We start from the raw sequence: 15699 nt of genomic DNA, 5'->3' as shown, positions 1-15699 counted from the left end.
ATTTAACAAGTTTAATTAGCCACCACGCCTTACACCCAATTACACATGACTTTTTATGCTTACCTCTTTTATTACCTGCAGATCTCATTTTTTTAGATAGATTTACTCTCTAATAAACTTCAATACATCCATTTTTATGAAGGTTAGGTACCACCACTCACACCCAATTATGCATGCCTTTTTACCATTCTATTGCATGCATTTCACAAATTTTTAGGTAGAAAGTCCACTGTTTTTTATAAACTTAAATGCCATCCATTACAACTAACTATGCATGCCTTCTTCAATGGCCTATTTAATGATCCAATCACAAACCTGGACTTATGAATATTTCTTTTTTATCAAAAATAAAAACATTAAAAGTTTGAAATCTTCATGTGATTGTTCTCTCTCTCTCTCTGTATATATAATGAGTATAAATTAAGAGAAACTTTTATACTTATAAAATATATGTTTATTAGTTATTTTTAATAAATTTAAAACAAACCATGACTCATCCGAGTCACCGAGTCAAGCATGGCCGGTCTGAGACCGAGTCCCGAGAATGCCAACCATGTGTAGAGTTGAACATTTTCCCTCATGCATGTACTTTGGATCTATTGCCCAAGTTTTGAGAGAAAAGATTGTGTTTGAATCTTGGATGGGGCCCATGTAAAATCTGCGATTTCCATTGGTAACCAAATGCTCCCCAAGGTATTGACCTCCTTAACTTGTGCACTTAAGTTAACAATATCATTGTTGACTTTTTCTTTTTTGCATTTGTTTGTATCGTGTAATACTAACCGATATGCTCAATACAGTTGCTACATGAGAACCCAATCAAATAAAACCATGAAGAGTTAGTATTTGATTGTAGCTAATGTCTTATAATACTAACTCAAGTAGAGGTGGGTAGAATTGTAAACGAGTTTGAGTTTTATGTTGCTGATATTTGGAGATTAGCTGTTGGTAAAGATGTGCAAGTTCTATATGCTTAACATTGTGATGAAATTATGGGGTGCACTTTTTAATACTAATTAATCTATTTCAATTTTAGCAGCACATAGATTATCATTAACATCTGAAAATTAATCAACATGAATTCATTAGAAGTATTTTGGTCTTATTATCATTTCATGTAACGACCCTAAACTGACCCTCAAAAAATGCAATTTTTTTTTTTAAACATTATGGAAAACATCCCAAGGAGCCCGAGGCACATTACAAATTTAATTAACACAACCCAACAATAACTCCAGACATAATATAAATCAAATTATGAATTAAAATTGAATTTATTTAAATCAAATAGTTCTCACTGAGGGTTCACATAGTTCCTCAAAATAAAAAAAGACTATCCCATGTACGTTAGAACTCAGGCCACCAGACCATAACCCTCGTGCCTCCAGTCAGCTAATCTCTCCATCACGGTGCCTCATTACCTGAAAAAGATTTTTAAAAACTGGGTAAGAACCGAAGTTTTCGTACGAGACCCTCTCGAAATCCAACAGTAAAGAATTTAACATAGATTAAATCAAACACAAGTTTAAGAAGGCTCTACAAACAACGCATATTAAAAGATAACTTACAATTTAAGCAATTCAAGCAATTCAAGCAAGCAATCAACAATTTCATGCTAAATTAAACATTTAGGGATGCATGAAATCAATGCAACATGCATGAATAACTTTTTAAGTTAAATTATCAGTATTTTTTTTGCATGCATGTCCATATTTAATGCACACATATTTAATTTTCAATTTCTTATAACTCATGAATACTAAAACACAGGCAAAGTTTTCGAGGTTTAAGGCAGTTTTCAGTGGTAACTTAACACACAATTTATATTTTAATTACTGAGTTCTACACTTGTTGCTCGACTGATATCAGAAATCATCACCATCAAGCGAAACATTATGAATCATCATCTAATATCGAGATATCAAGGAAATCAACATCCATTGACACCACTTTCTTGGTATACCAATAACTACAACTGATTCAACACCACCATCTTTTAGACAAAGTGGTTGAAGTTCCTTACAACCGTGGCAAAAAATATGAACCACACATCGGGTTCTTGGCGACAACAAATGTACACAATGTTTAGTATGCACATGATCTCCCATGACCACCATCTAAGGTTCCCACCCTTTCAGAAGGACACAACAACAACAACAACAACAACAACTACGCCTTCATCCCAAAACAATTGGGGTCAGCGATATGAACCAAAAAAGAAAATCATTCTGGGTCTTCCACATGAATCCTTCTCCTCCAATCATTTCTATCCAATGCCATGTCCTCGGTGTAACGACCCCAACTCATCCCCTTTGAAAATGCGGATTTTTTTTTTTTTAAAACAGTGCGGAAAACTTCTCAGAGACCCGGGGTCCTCACAGTTCCAATTCCAACTGGATAGCCACAAACCACAAAGAACTTGCAATTAACATCCATAATCTAACCAATACCTTTATTTATGAATTAAGAACTAATCTCAAAAGTAAAGTGTTTGACTCAACAGAAAGTAATGTAACCACTGATGACCATAAGCAAATAACAAGAACACTAGACTGAAAAACCAAAATAAAGAGCCACTCTGTCCACAAAGAAGACTGTCAAAACTCATTGTGACTTCTGCGTCCTCACAGTAGCTGTCAACTTCACTGATCACCTGCTCCTGCGAAAAACCAATGAAGTAGGGTGTCAGAATCGAAATCCTGTGCACAGCTACTTCTTAATGAAACAAGTGAGATAAAGAGTTAAGATGAGATATCATGCAACAATTGAGGGAAATGCATACGAGACAGTTTATAGCATTTGTGAATTTATTCATGCAACAATCATAAATGCTAAACATGCAAAGACAGTAAAGCAGTAGCATGTACTAAGACTTCAGCATGCAACAAGAAATAAACATTCAACACTTACCATCATGTATTGATGTAAGGAATCATTAGAGTATGCATGATCTAATGCATAACAGGAAAATGCATGACTTTTGTGCAATGCATGGATCATTTTATTATCTTCCATTTAAGTCTTTTGTTCCTTTATGCATGCCCTATTAAATGCATACAACTTTAAGTTTCTCTTTTTAATTACCGTTGCCCGCGGATACACCAAACGGGTACAAACCCCGAGGTCAAGTTAGGTTCCCAGGGTAGCTTAGCACACAATTTGTAATTTATTACTGGGTTCCAAACTTAGCCCTCGACCGAATTACCTTCGGAACATTAGACCTCCACATCTAATGTCGGGGACACAAGGGACACCCCACGCCCACAAGTGCCACTTCCTTGGTACCAAAAACAACAGCTGTGTCAAACACACCACTCCCGGGTAAAGTGACGGACTCTCCATAAAACCGTGGTCAGGAGAAAGAACCTCAATATCGGGTTCAGGGGACCAAAATTAAGCACACGGAGTTTTGTATCCTCACAGTCTCCCCAAGACCGTATTTCTAAGATCCCCATTCTCCAGATGGGTGATCCCAGAAGGTATATTACACTGTGCTTTATTATTACTTTTTATTAAAAATTAATTTCTTAAGTTTTACAACATCATATGCAAAAAGAAAGATAAAAGCTCGCATCTACCTCGCGAGAGCCATCACAGGACACCGGTCTGTGGGTACATATAGAACAATGCAATAAAGCTGAAATATTAATAAACCATGATCTTTGCGATGCATTGAAATGAATAAGGGAAAACAATTCTACAACTCGGGTTTACCAAACCCTCGATGATTCATTATGATCACCGAAGCACCAATGCAAGGATCATAATCATATGTGTGCAGTGGTATTAACATGCCTGCGAGGTATAGTCATATTTGTACCAATTTAATCCATTGACAATGAACATGAAATATGACATTCCCATATGCAAATTGCACAACCCACGTTATACCCCTTTCCCTGTGCATATGCATGGTATGCGCATGCATGCATCTTTATGCAATTATTACCACATATGGTTCTAACCATGAATTGTATTGAGATGAATAAAAGAGCATTCATGTATTTATGTATATGCAACGACACACGTTAAGTCCATCAATATGTAAGCACTCAAAACAATTTTATCATGGAATAATGTGTAAGCATGTTCCAACACACATATGAACCACATCAACTCCTAACATATGTGGAGATCAAAAATTTCAGGTACATGACTTATTCCCAAAGTTTATCATGCATTAAGAGATTAAAATTCTAACTTTACTAATCGCAACCAGGCCCTGTTTTCATAAATTCACACACTTAAGTTACTGGCATGCTACAATATCCACATGAGAAAAATTATGTATCGAACAACCCAGCCCAGCCGACACGGCTGGGTCTGACAGCATATTCACAGGCCCAGTTTGGGCCTGTGTATGCTGTCAGGAAGCCCACTTATACAGAAAATTTCTGTATATAGTAAAAAAAATATTTTTCCAAAGCCAAGGCCCAGGTCAGCACCCCACTGACTGGGTCAACTGGGCCTGCCCCAGCACTGCCAAAACCACCCACACACCCAGCCAAGCACTTGGCTGGGCCTGTCGGCTGGGCCAGCAGCTGGCAGTCAACCGAGTGCCACTCGGCTGGCTGCCAGCCAGCCCATCCAACAACCGATACATACAACAAACAGATTTCGAAATTTTATTATATATATATATATATATATATATATATATATATATATATATATATATATATATATATATATTTTTTTTTTTTAAAGCCACCTAGCCCAGCCGACCCTGCCGGCTGGGTCTGACAGCATATCCACAGGCCCAGCTTGGGCCTGTGTATGCTGTCAGGAAACCACCGCATCATTTTCAATTTGCACAACTCCTTTTAGTCTCAGGTTTACCTAAATGTCCAAACTGATTAGCTTTAACAGTTTCTAAGCAACAATCACAATTTCAATACATTATTTAATTACTAAGACATATCAGAGTTAAACAATGGATGAAATCTCAACTCATTCTAACAATTCAAGTTCAAATAACAGATGCATACCAACATAATAAATCTGATGCAAACTTCATTAAACCCCCCCCAAACTCCACATCAGTATATATATAGCCTTAACCAGAAATTCTAAACCAATTTAAGTACATGCTTTGGAATACACACAGTTAAGGAAAATCTGAAAATTTAGGGAACACTACATGTATCAAAAAGAAGATTTCGAACAAAAGACCCAGCTAAAACTGGGTCTAGCACACAGCCAGACCCACCCAGCCGACCCAGTTGGCTGGGTCTGGTACACAGCCTAGCCGACTGCATGCCTGGGCCCAAACCACGAAGGTAAAAGCTTATTAGTTCTTTTTTTTTTTTTCAAAACGATAAGAGCACCGAATGTGTAAGTGCGTAACAGTGGAAACTGTGGGTCCGCTGTTCTCCATGAGATTCCATCGATTGTTGCATGAAGATCCAATCTCACCGATGCCCCATTAGAAACAAAAAGAGGTACCCGTACCTCGTTTCGCAAATCCTGATGATCGGAGACAACTTTAACTAGAGAGAGATCGGCTAAGGTCGATCCCACCCCCACTGTCGAGCTCCGGCTGAAGGGAAACAACGAGGAGGAGGAAGGACTGTCGCTTGCCAAGGGTGGTGCGTACGTCTGCCGCAGTTGGGGAGTTGCCGGCGATGTGGCTCCAGCAACGTGCACGAAAACGAGGAGAGTGAGAGAGATTTGGGGCAAAACAGAGAGGTAAAGGGGAAGGGGATACCAACCTGCCATTTTAAAGGAGGAAGCCTTCCGAATTTGGCGGAGGTCGTTCCCCTTTCGCCGGAGGCTGCGGCCCACCTTTCCCCCTTTTTCCCCTCACACGATAGGGGTTAGGGTTTTCTCTCAGCACCCTAACCCTCCCCCTTCTTACTTTCCCCTTTTCAGAAAAATCGGGCAACCCTTATCGGATTACCCCCCCTTTTTCTTTTACTCGTTACACAGGGGCGACCCGGGTCCGGACCCGGGACCCGGTAACCGACCCCGAGTTGGGTCTACGCCTGTTTCTCATCAAAAATGGGTCCACAAGTTGGATCCAAATGGATCCAATTGTGGATCCGCGAGTTTGCCATATATATATCTCGCTTTATTACAAATGTTAATATATATATATATATATATTTTAAATGCCCTAAGCTATGCATCGATACCCATTTATGGGTCCGAGATCCGAAATATGGATCTTAGGTCCAAATTGCATGTTTCCCGAAAAATTTAAATGGCAAAACTTACGGTTTTTACACTCGGTGAGGTTCAAAGCATTCATATCCTTTCCTATCACCTCCATCCATGTCTTCCTAGGCCTACCCCGACCTCTTTTAACTAATATATTTTCCCATTTCTCCATCCTTCTAACTGGAGCATCATTAGGCCTTCGCCGAATATGTCCAAACCACCGTAAACGATTCTCTCTCATCTTATTTTCAATGGGTGCAACGCCTACTTTCTTACGTATCTCCTCGTTCCGAATCTTATCTTTTATTGTATTTCCACACATCCATCTCAACATACGCATCTCAGCTACGCTCATTTTTTGAATATGATGTCTCTTGGCAGCCCAACATTCCGTACCATATAGTAAAGCGGGCCTAATAGTTGTCCTATAAAACTTTCCCTTCAACAGCAATGGCATTCTACGATCTCACAACACTCCAGTTGCACTTGCCCTATCACATCAACGGTGTAATTAATTAATTATTACATTGTTTGATCACTTTTACCAGTCTTAATTAATTTATAGTTATGCAAATCATCATGCAATAATATATTTGGGCCCTTGCCCTGTCACATCAACAGTGTAATTATTTCAAAAACCAAATTTTCAATAAATTATTTTGCAATGCAAATTACAATTTAACATTTCATGAGCAATACATGCTCATGGCCTCAAAAGGCCCAATAGTGGTTCATACACTACAACAATAAGATAACATTGCAAAAATTTTAGTGAACATGAAGCACAGATAGATATTCATATTCAATTTTTCATGTTCACAATACAACTCATGGTACAATCACAGAAATTTGATGGATGCATATTTAACCATGTATAACAGTTTTGAATATCATCCCACACACAAAAAAAATATATGCTTGGATTAAACTCAACCAGAATTTCAAATTTTCAAAACTAGTTCTACAAAAGAAACACAAATTTTTATCTTAAACCCAACCACAAATTTAAAAGTTTATAAATCCACTATGTTTCTGGTTCAAGAACGTAAACATATATATATATATATATATATATATTCAATAATGTAGAGAATCACAGACTTATACATGTTCAAGAACGCAGAAAATATCGCAAACATATGCATGTTCAAGAACGCAGAAAATCACAGGCATATGCATGTTCGAAAATCGCAGACACACATATATGTTCAAGAACGCAGAAAAGCACATACATATATATGTTTCAGAACACAGAAAATCACAGACATATATATACTCAAGGATGCAGAAAATATATACATGCAGAAAATACACATATACATATGTTCAAGACTGCAGAAAATACAACTATATATATATATATATATATATATATATATATATATATATATATATATATGTTCAAGACTGCAACAAATCACAGTCATATATTTCTGTTCAAGAACACAGAAAATCGGAGTCATATATTTCTGTTCAATAACACAGAAAATCGCAGTCATATATTTTTGTTCAAAAACACAAAAAACAGTCATATATTTCTGTTCAAGAACACAGAAAATCGCAGTCATATATATATATATATATATATATATATATATATATATATATATATATATATATATATATACCTGCTGTGTATCCTGTTCAAGAACAGAAAAAAGCAAGCATATTTATATATATATTCACTGCTCTAAATCTCTGTTCAAGAACAGAAAAACACTATATATATATATTTATTTTTTTGCTTGCTGCGAATCTCTGTTCAAGAACCGAAAAACGCAGATTCAAATTTCAACATCAAACAAATTAAATTAGCTATATTCAATCTGGAATAAGTTTAGGAAAAATGCAGGCATATATATCTGCATATATAAACGCAGATTTGAGTTTTCTTAACCCTATGCAATTCGACCTATTCTAAATTAGAAAAAGAGAAGAACCAGTACCTTTTGCTGCAGATTCGCGAAAACATGAAGAAAAGAAGGAAGAAGCAGAGGTCTTTAAAAAAGGAGAACACATTGAGTTGTTCTTCCTTTCTCTCTCTACTCGGTTCAGCCCAGAGTTACTGAAAGCGCCATATAATATGGGGAAGCGCGAAACGTGGCACTTTCGAAATGTGGGGGAAGGTGCCAAAAAAAATTGGGAAGCGCGCTTCCCATTTAGGGAAAATTCGCTTTCCCTAAATGGGAAGCTCACTTTCCCTTTTTTTTTAAAAAAAAAATTTTCTTGCTTTTTTCTCTTTTTTCGCTTCTTCCTCGTTTTCTATGTCACTTCCGGTTTGCTTCCTAGGTCACTTCTGGTTCGTTTCCTATGCCGCTTTCGAGATGATTCTTGGTTCGCTTCTAAGTCGTCCTGTGCTTCTCGCTTTCTAAAATTTTGGAAGTGCCTCACTTCCCGCTTTCCCGACTGACAACTCCGGTTCAGCCTCTCTCCTTTGTTTCTCTTCTTTTTTTTCTTGTTGTTCAGCCCTCTCCCTCTCTCTCTAAATCTGATTTTGAAAGAGAAGGGCTGATATGGTTTATTTATAACACAATAGGGTGTCCCCTATGTTTCTAGTAATAAAGGGTATTCTATTTCCTTAAGGAAATAGAAACCTTCTTCTAACCAAACTCTTAATATACATCTAATATATATTATTTTATTATTTTTATTTTAGCTTAAATTTCATTTTTTTTAAACTTATTTATCTACACCCATATGGATCATGAATCTCGGGAATGGATCCAAGATCCATATATGTATCCCAACTCAACGTCATCCACTATATACATATATTATATATATTTTATATTAATCTAAACAATGAAAATATATTTATTTAATAAAAATTATATTTATTAAATAAAAAAATTAGGCACAATTCTACAAAATATTACATTTCAAGTTGGAAACTGTGTAGACTCATGGAACATAAGTCAAGTTGGATCCAAGATGGCTGCAGGTTTGGGAGAAGTATTGAAGCCAGTATGACTTGAAACTATCTTGCAGCAACATACTGAAAGAAGAATGCAATGAAGCAACTTGATTCCTTCCTGCATATTTAGGGCTGTTATGGGAAATAAATGTGACCAGATCTGTGCAAAACAAATAATAGACCAACCAAATAAAGCATGACATGGCATCTCCGTTTTTGTATCTTCCGCTGAATATTATCAAGGAATTTCATTTTTCACATGTTCAGCCCTTTTAGAAGCAATATCATTCCATTTGATTACTTTTGTAATTGGCAGCATGACTTGATTGATGCTTGTATTTGTAATGGGGATGGGTCTATATCATGGGCACTAAAACTCAGTTGTAAAAGTTGCACTTTTTGGTATGTTGCAAACTCTAGATATCATTGATTTTTTGGGTATGTTGCAGACTCTAGTTATCCTTGAATTTAGCTTGAAATTTTAACATGATCATTGTTTAAAGTAGTCTATATTAGAAGATTTTTTGGTAATAATACTGTGGTTTCTACTGAACCGAAGATATATTTTTAATGTCCCTAAATGTTCTTGCCAGTAGACTGCAACTGTCTTTTGCCTAGCCCTGGGATCTCTTCTGTTTTCTTCATTCTCAATTAATAAGTTGAGACTTGAGAGGCTTTAGTTCAGTACTAATCTTGTTCTTTTCTCTTAATTTTCAGCCGTTGCAAAGGCTTTAAGAAAGGTGGCTGAAGGGAAAGCTGCTGCTGAAGAGGAAGCTGCTGAATGGAAGCATAAATATGAATTGGAGAGAGCACGTAACTCTCAACTAATGCATAAAGGTTGGAAAATGGCCAGTTAATTTGTGTTCCATCTAAAATTTCTCCCCTCCTTCAATATAGATATTTTCTAAAATTCCAATTTGTATATTGTCCCTTTACATTAATGTTTTCCATTTTTTACTAAATGATAGAACAAAACAAACTAAGCAATCAAAGGAATATATGTAACAAATTGCCACAATTTCTTTTTCTTTTTGGGAGCATATATTTTGAGAAACTTCTGACAACTACATGCCAACATGTAATTGTCTAAAAACTGGTTTGCATTTGTGCCTCTCTTTGATCTTATTATTGTTGAAAAGGTGGGGCATCATGACGTGTCACAGTCACATCTTATCATTTCATTGATTTTATTTCAACTTCTCAAAAGGACAAAAATGTATGTCCATTAAGGTTATCAATCATTTGTCATCTTGACAATAACCCTCCCTGGAATTCAAGCTTCATACCAGCAGACATAGATTTGGTACTTGTCAAATGTTTTAGAAGCTTAGGATTTATATACAAATAATCAAAAGGACTGATGTTCGGGATAAGTTCGTCTTACCCTATGACCTGTAACATACCTGAATGAATGGTTAATTCTCTGATGTCGGTTGAAATAACATGAAAGAGATTAGTTTGGCACTATGTCACATGGGTGCGGGTGCGGGGGTGCGGCAAAAAAAAAAAAAAATATATATATATATATATATATATATATAATTTGTGCAGCCTGTAATGAAGTGCTAAATGAGTGAAGCGAAATCTTCAAGAGCAAAACACGCACATACATAAGTAGCCACTAATGGGCAAAAATACAACACACCACAAAAGTGGTAAAAACACACAAAATAAAGTGAAAAAATATATTCCACTCAAGAGGGCTTCAAAGAAGCTTACATACAATGGGGGAGAACCCCTTTATTTATAGGCACAAGAAGCGGACCCTTGGAAGGGCTCCTAAGAGACATTGGAGCCCTTCCAACGGTCACAAATGTGACCGTTGGAAACTCCAACGTCCCTTAATGGGGGCTATTCCAAGGTAAAAGGAAAAAGGAAAAAAGAAAAAGAAAAGGAAAAAGGGAAAAAAGAAAGGGAAAAATATACATGGCGTGAAATGGTAAAAAGACTATTTTACCCTTAAGGAAAAATATAAATATATATATTTATACATGTAGATAGACACATAGACATATATATATGTAATATATATATATATATATATACACAATCATATTTTAACACCCCCCTCAAACACACGGGGAGATCACCGAGAGTTTGCTGAGAAGAAAGTAAAAGCGAGGTGATGGCAAAGCTTTGGTGAAGAAGTCCACCAACTGATATTCGGTAGGAACATATGGCAAGTGAATAGTGCCTCAGAGGAACTCATCCTGAACATAATGGCAGTCCATCTCAATGTGCTTGGTTCGTTCATGGAAGGTGTGATTGCAGGCAATGTAGATAGAGCTCTTGTTGTCGCAACACAGCTTCGAAGGAGTTGAGAATGAAACACTCATATCTTTAAGCAGACTTCTTAACCATACAATTTCAGTGGTGGTAGTGGCCATCGCACGATATTCTGCCTCTGTAGAAGAAAGAGATACTTTCTGCTGCTTCTTACACCTCCATGAAATAAGCGACTCTCCAAGAAACACACAATAACCTGTGGTGGAAATACGATCATCGGGGTTACCACCCCAATCAGAGTCAGTATAAGCAAGTAAAGTAAGATGTGAAAAAGAGGGTAAGAATAATCCTTTAGTTATGGTATTCTTAAAATATCTGATAATTCTCATGACTGCAACCATGTGAATGTTAGAAGGAGCAGTCTGAAATTTGCTTGCACTATGAACCGTATGAGAAATGTCCGGCCTGGTGATAGATAAATATGTTAGAGACCCAATCAACTGTTGGAGAATAACCTCAAAGGTAAAAAACTTTGGGGTGGTTTATACGATCTAACATTATTGCCGGGTCTAGATACAGCATGAACTTCATCAATATCTCTTTTCAAGGCCAAAAGGGTTTCTTCTTGACATAAGTCGGCCAAAATATCACTTAGAGGAGTAGAAGCCCTATGAAGCAGGGATCCTCTAAGTTGCTCAAATTTAGGACAAGGCCCATGAATAAATTGAAAGAATCTTTCTTTCTTCATTTGCTCTTGTCTCATGGCAATAGCACTTCCTTCCCATTGAGGTTCAAGGAGAACAAGTTCATCCCATAAAGAAGATAGAGCACTATAATAGTCCCTAATACTCATGTCACCTTGCTTGGTTTATCTTACCTTTTCTTGTAAAAAGAAATGCCTAGCAAGGTCTCTTTGTGTGTATATTCCTTTCATAAAGAACCAAGCTTCATTGGCCTTCTTAAACTTTGCAAGATTTGCGCAAATCTTTAAATCCACATTATTCATGAACCATGCTAGAATTTTAGCATGTTCACTTTCCCAATCCTCCATTTTTGAAGAGAAGTCAAGAATGGCCTTCTCTTTTTCTTCTTCATTCAAAGCTTTTTCCTCATCGCCTTCAAACTTAGTTAACTTCAATTGAGGTTACGGAATGGTCCCCCACACATACCCCCAAAGTTTTTTACCTTTGAGGTTATTCTCCATAGCGGCCACCCACATTCGGTAATTGGTCCCATTCAATTTGAATGAAAGATCGGTTTTTGCATCCTTGTCGGCCATTTATAAAAGAAGTTTAAAGGCAAGAGAGAGGATAGATATTACTTGTCAAGTGAGATTCCGATGAAGCTTTCTTAACCTTGCTCTGATACCATGTAATAAAGTGCCAAATGAGTGAAGCGAAATCTTCAAGAGCAAAACATGCACATACACAAGTAGCCACCAATGGGCAAAAATACAACACACCACAAAAATGGTAAAAACACACAAAATAAAGTGAAAAAATATATTCCACTCAAGAGGGCTTCAAAGAAGCTTACATACAATGGGGGAGAACCCCTTTATTTATCGGCACAAGAAGAGGACCCTTGGAAGGGCTCCTAAGAGACGTTGGAGTCCTTCCAACGGTAAAAAATGTGACCGTTGGAGGCTCCAACGTCCCTTAATGGGGGCTATTTCAAGGTAAAAGGAAAAAGGAAAAAGAAAAAAGGAAAAAGAAAAGAAAAAGAAAAAAGGGAAAAAAGAAAGGGAAAAATATACATGGCGTGAAATGGTAAAAAGACTATTTTACCCTTAAGGAAAAATATAAATATATATATATATATATATATATATATATTTATACATGTAGATAGACACATAGACATATATATATATATATGTAATATATATATATATATGTGTGTATGTGTCGTGATATATATATATATATATGTACAATCATATTTTAACACAACCCCCTCCTTGCGCCCTCTTTATGCAGGGGGAGGGGTCGAGCTGATGAGTTGTGGAGCCTGATTCAGAGTTTTTGCCCTTGCAGAAAGGGGGGTTCGGGGGCTCCCTCCCGGCGCGGGTCCCGCTCCGCGTTCAGCGGTCGGGGGTCCAGGCGGGGCGCGCCCCCCAGAAGATTTTTTTTTAATATAAAAATTGGACACAAATGACCATGGGTGCGGTCAACGCACCCATGGTCGGGTTGACAGCACCGGGTGCCGCACGAGCACCTGCGTTGCGTCGTCGCGGGTGCGGCACCCGGTTTGCCGAGTCCCCGTGACATAGGTTTGACATTAGATAGAAATGAATGGAGGAATGGTCCAGAGCCCCCTCCCATGTAAATGAGATGAGGCTCCACAAAAGTGATATTGCATCACACTACAACTAATTATTTTGTACACGAATAACATGCTGTCAGAATATCAAGGCTGCTCTGCATATTTTTTGAGGATTTTTATGTTTTGGTTTTTTAGGACAATCGCTCAATATCTAATCTGAAATTTCAAGGTTTTCTTGCACTATAGGGGTATGCTTCTAATTCTTGCCAGCAAAAGGCCTAACCTGAAAAGTCATTTTCATGTTCTTTTGAATGCTTCCTTTTGGTTTGGTGTGGCTGAGAATATGTTCAATGATGTGATCCCCATGCCTCACTGCTTCTTATGTCACCATCAATGGCTCATATCATCAAGATCCAACCATGAAACAGCCACATCTTGGGCTGACAATAACAGTTGTACCCAAAATCTAGGGGAAGAATAAATTTTCTTGTTGAATCATAGAGCTCCTTATATTAAAAAGCAAAAACTTGTAAGAGTACTAGGTGACCTGAAAAGCTGATTGTAGAATGTGAAATAGTGGTGTATTTGTTGGACCATTAGCTTAGTGATAGTTGATTATTGCTTGGATAGAGAATGCTTTTACATGGACTGCATCTCTTGTCCATTTCTGTACTTTTTAAGATCCTTATTATTGTTTCTATTATGGATGATTATGAAGTCATTTCATTGGCATCATGGTGCTTTCAATTGCAGAGCTGTCCTTAGAAAATAGTCATCAATTGACAAAATCATCCGATCAAACAGAGATGCAGGATTCTGATAATGATCAAACTGAAAGATGCTGCGGGAAGCATGGCATATGTACACACGAGTTTCTCAGGGATGAGACTCCCGAATCTGATTATAAAGTTGGTTCCAATAAGGTCACTCTCAAGGTACACATCTGCAATAGTTTATCGTACTAATATACCTGAATTCAATATGTTTTAGGCTATGTCACACTGACTCTTCTAACAGGGCACCGCACCCGAGTCGCACCTGCACCCAAGCGGGTGCGACACTTGGACACAACTTTGTGTTAGGTAAAGTATGTAATGAAGCGGATAAAATCCAATACACATGCAAGAACACACTTTCAATTAAGTAGAATACTTGATTGAATCACTGATGCACCCACACAAGGGTCTAAAGAATTATTATTGCATATATTTGCTCATGAAAATGAGTTTTGAAACTACAAGGCCTTCAAGGCCTATTTATAGTACAAAGCTACATGGGGAGCAGCCCAAAATAGCTGTTGGGCTGCTCCCAACGGTCATAAATATGACTGTTGGGAGCAGCTCAAACAGCTACTTTGGAGCTGCTCCCAATACTTCAAAAGTTAAAAAAGTAAAAATTGAAAAACAGAAAAAAGAAAAATAGATTGTCAGCCCCTAATGGGCTGATGCCTATTACAATGAAAATACCGAAATACCCATCAAGGGTATTTCGGTTTACAGTTAAGTACATATATGTATACGTATATATATACATATAATATACATATATGTATATTTTAACTCCCCCTCAAACTCATGGTACAACCACCGAGTTTGCCAAGTAGGAAGTGGAATCTGGGTGACGGTAATGCTTTGGTGAAGAAATCCGCGAGTTGGTATTCTGATGGAACATAAGACAATGTGATAGTCTTCTGCAGGAACTCTTCACGAACGTAGTGGCAATCTATCTCAATGTGTTTTGTTCTCTTATGAAATGTATGATTGCTTGCAATGTATACATCGCTCTTGTTGTCACAACACAATTTTGAAGGTTCTGCAGTATGAACCCCCAGTCTTCGAGAAGTTGTCTCAGCCAAACTAACTTAGACGTAGTGGTCGCCATGGCACGATACTCAGTTTCAGTGGAGATAGTGACACCTTATGCTGCTTTTTGCATCGCCATGAAATTAGAGAGTCACCTACAAATACACATAAACCAGTGGTTGAGCGTCTATCATTGACTATAATAACCACAAATTTTATGCAGTATATAAAAATTATATTTATATATATACATATTTTATAATTAACGTGATTTGGGCCTAGGATCCGTTACCCGGATCCAAAAGAAAGATATATGTGCGTATTAAAGTATTT

General features: G+C 37.2%; 1 protein-coding gene across 4 annotated transcripts in view; it reads left to right on the top strand.

Moving 5' to 3' along the window:
* Window positions 1-15699, top strand: part of LOC149836998 (putative NAD kinase 1) — a 90240-nt gene that overhangs the window by 3331 nt on the left and 71210 nt on the right. For 3 of the 4 annotated variants that reach the window (XM_090005734.1, XM_090005733.1, XM_090005732.1), the window contains 2 exons: window positions 9791-9910; window positions 14318-14499. In XM_090005734.1, the coding sequence (XP_089861860.1) occupies window positions 9791-9910; window positions 14318-14499 (302 nt within the window). The remainder of the gene's footprint in view (window positions 1-9790; window positions 9911-14317; window positions 14500-15699) is intronic. The other variant, XM_090005735.1, reaches the window with a different exon arrangement.

The sequence above is a fragment of the Nuphar pumila genome, chromosome 5 (assembly GCF_984573655.1).
Source record: "Nuphar pumila chromosome 5, dmNupPumi1.hap1.1, whole genome shotgun sequence".
NCBI classification, from domain to species: domain Eukaryota; kingdom Viridiplantae; phylum Streptophyta; class Magnoliopsida; order Nymphaeales; family Nymphaeaceae; genus Nuphar; species Nuphar pumila.
This window is presented reverse-complemented; position numbering and strand designations above follow the sequence as displayed.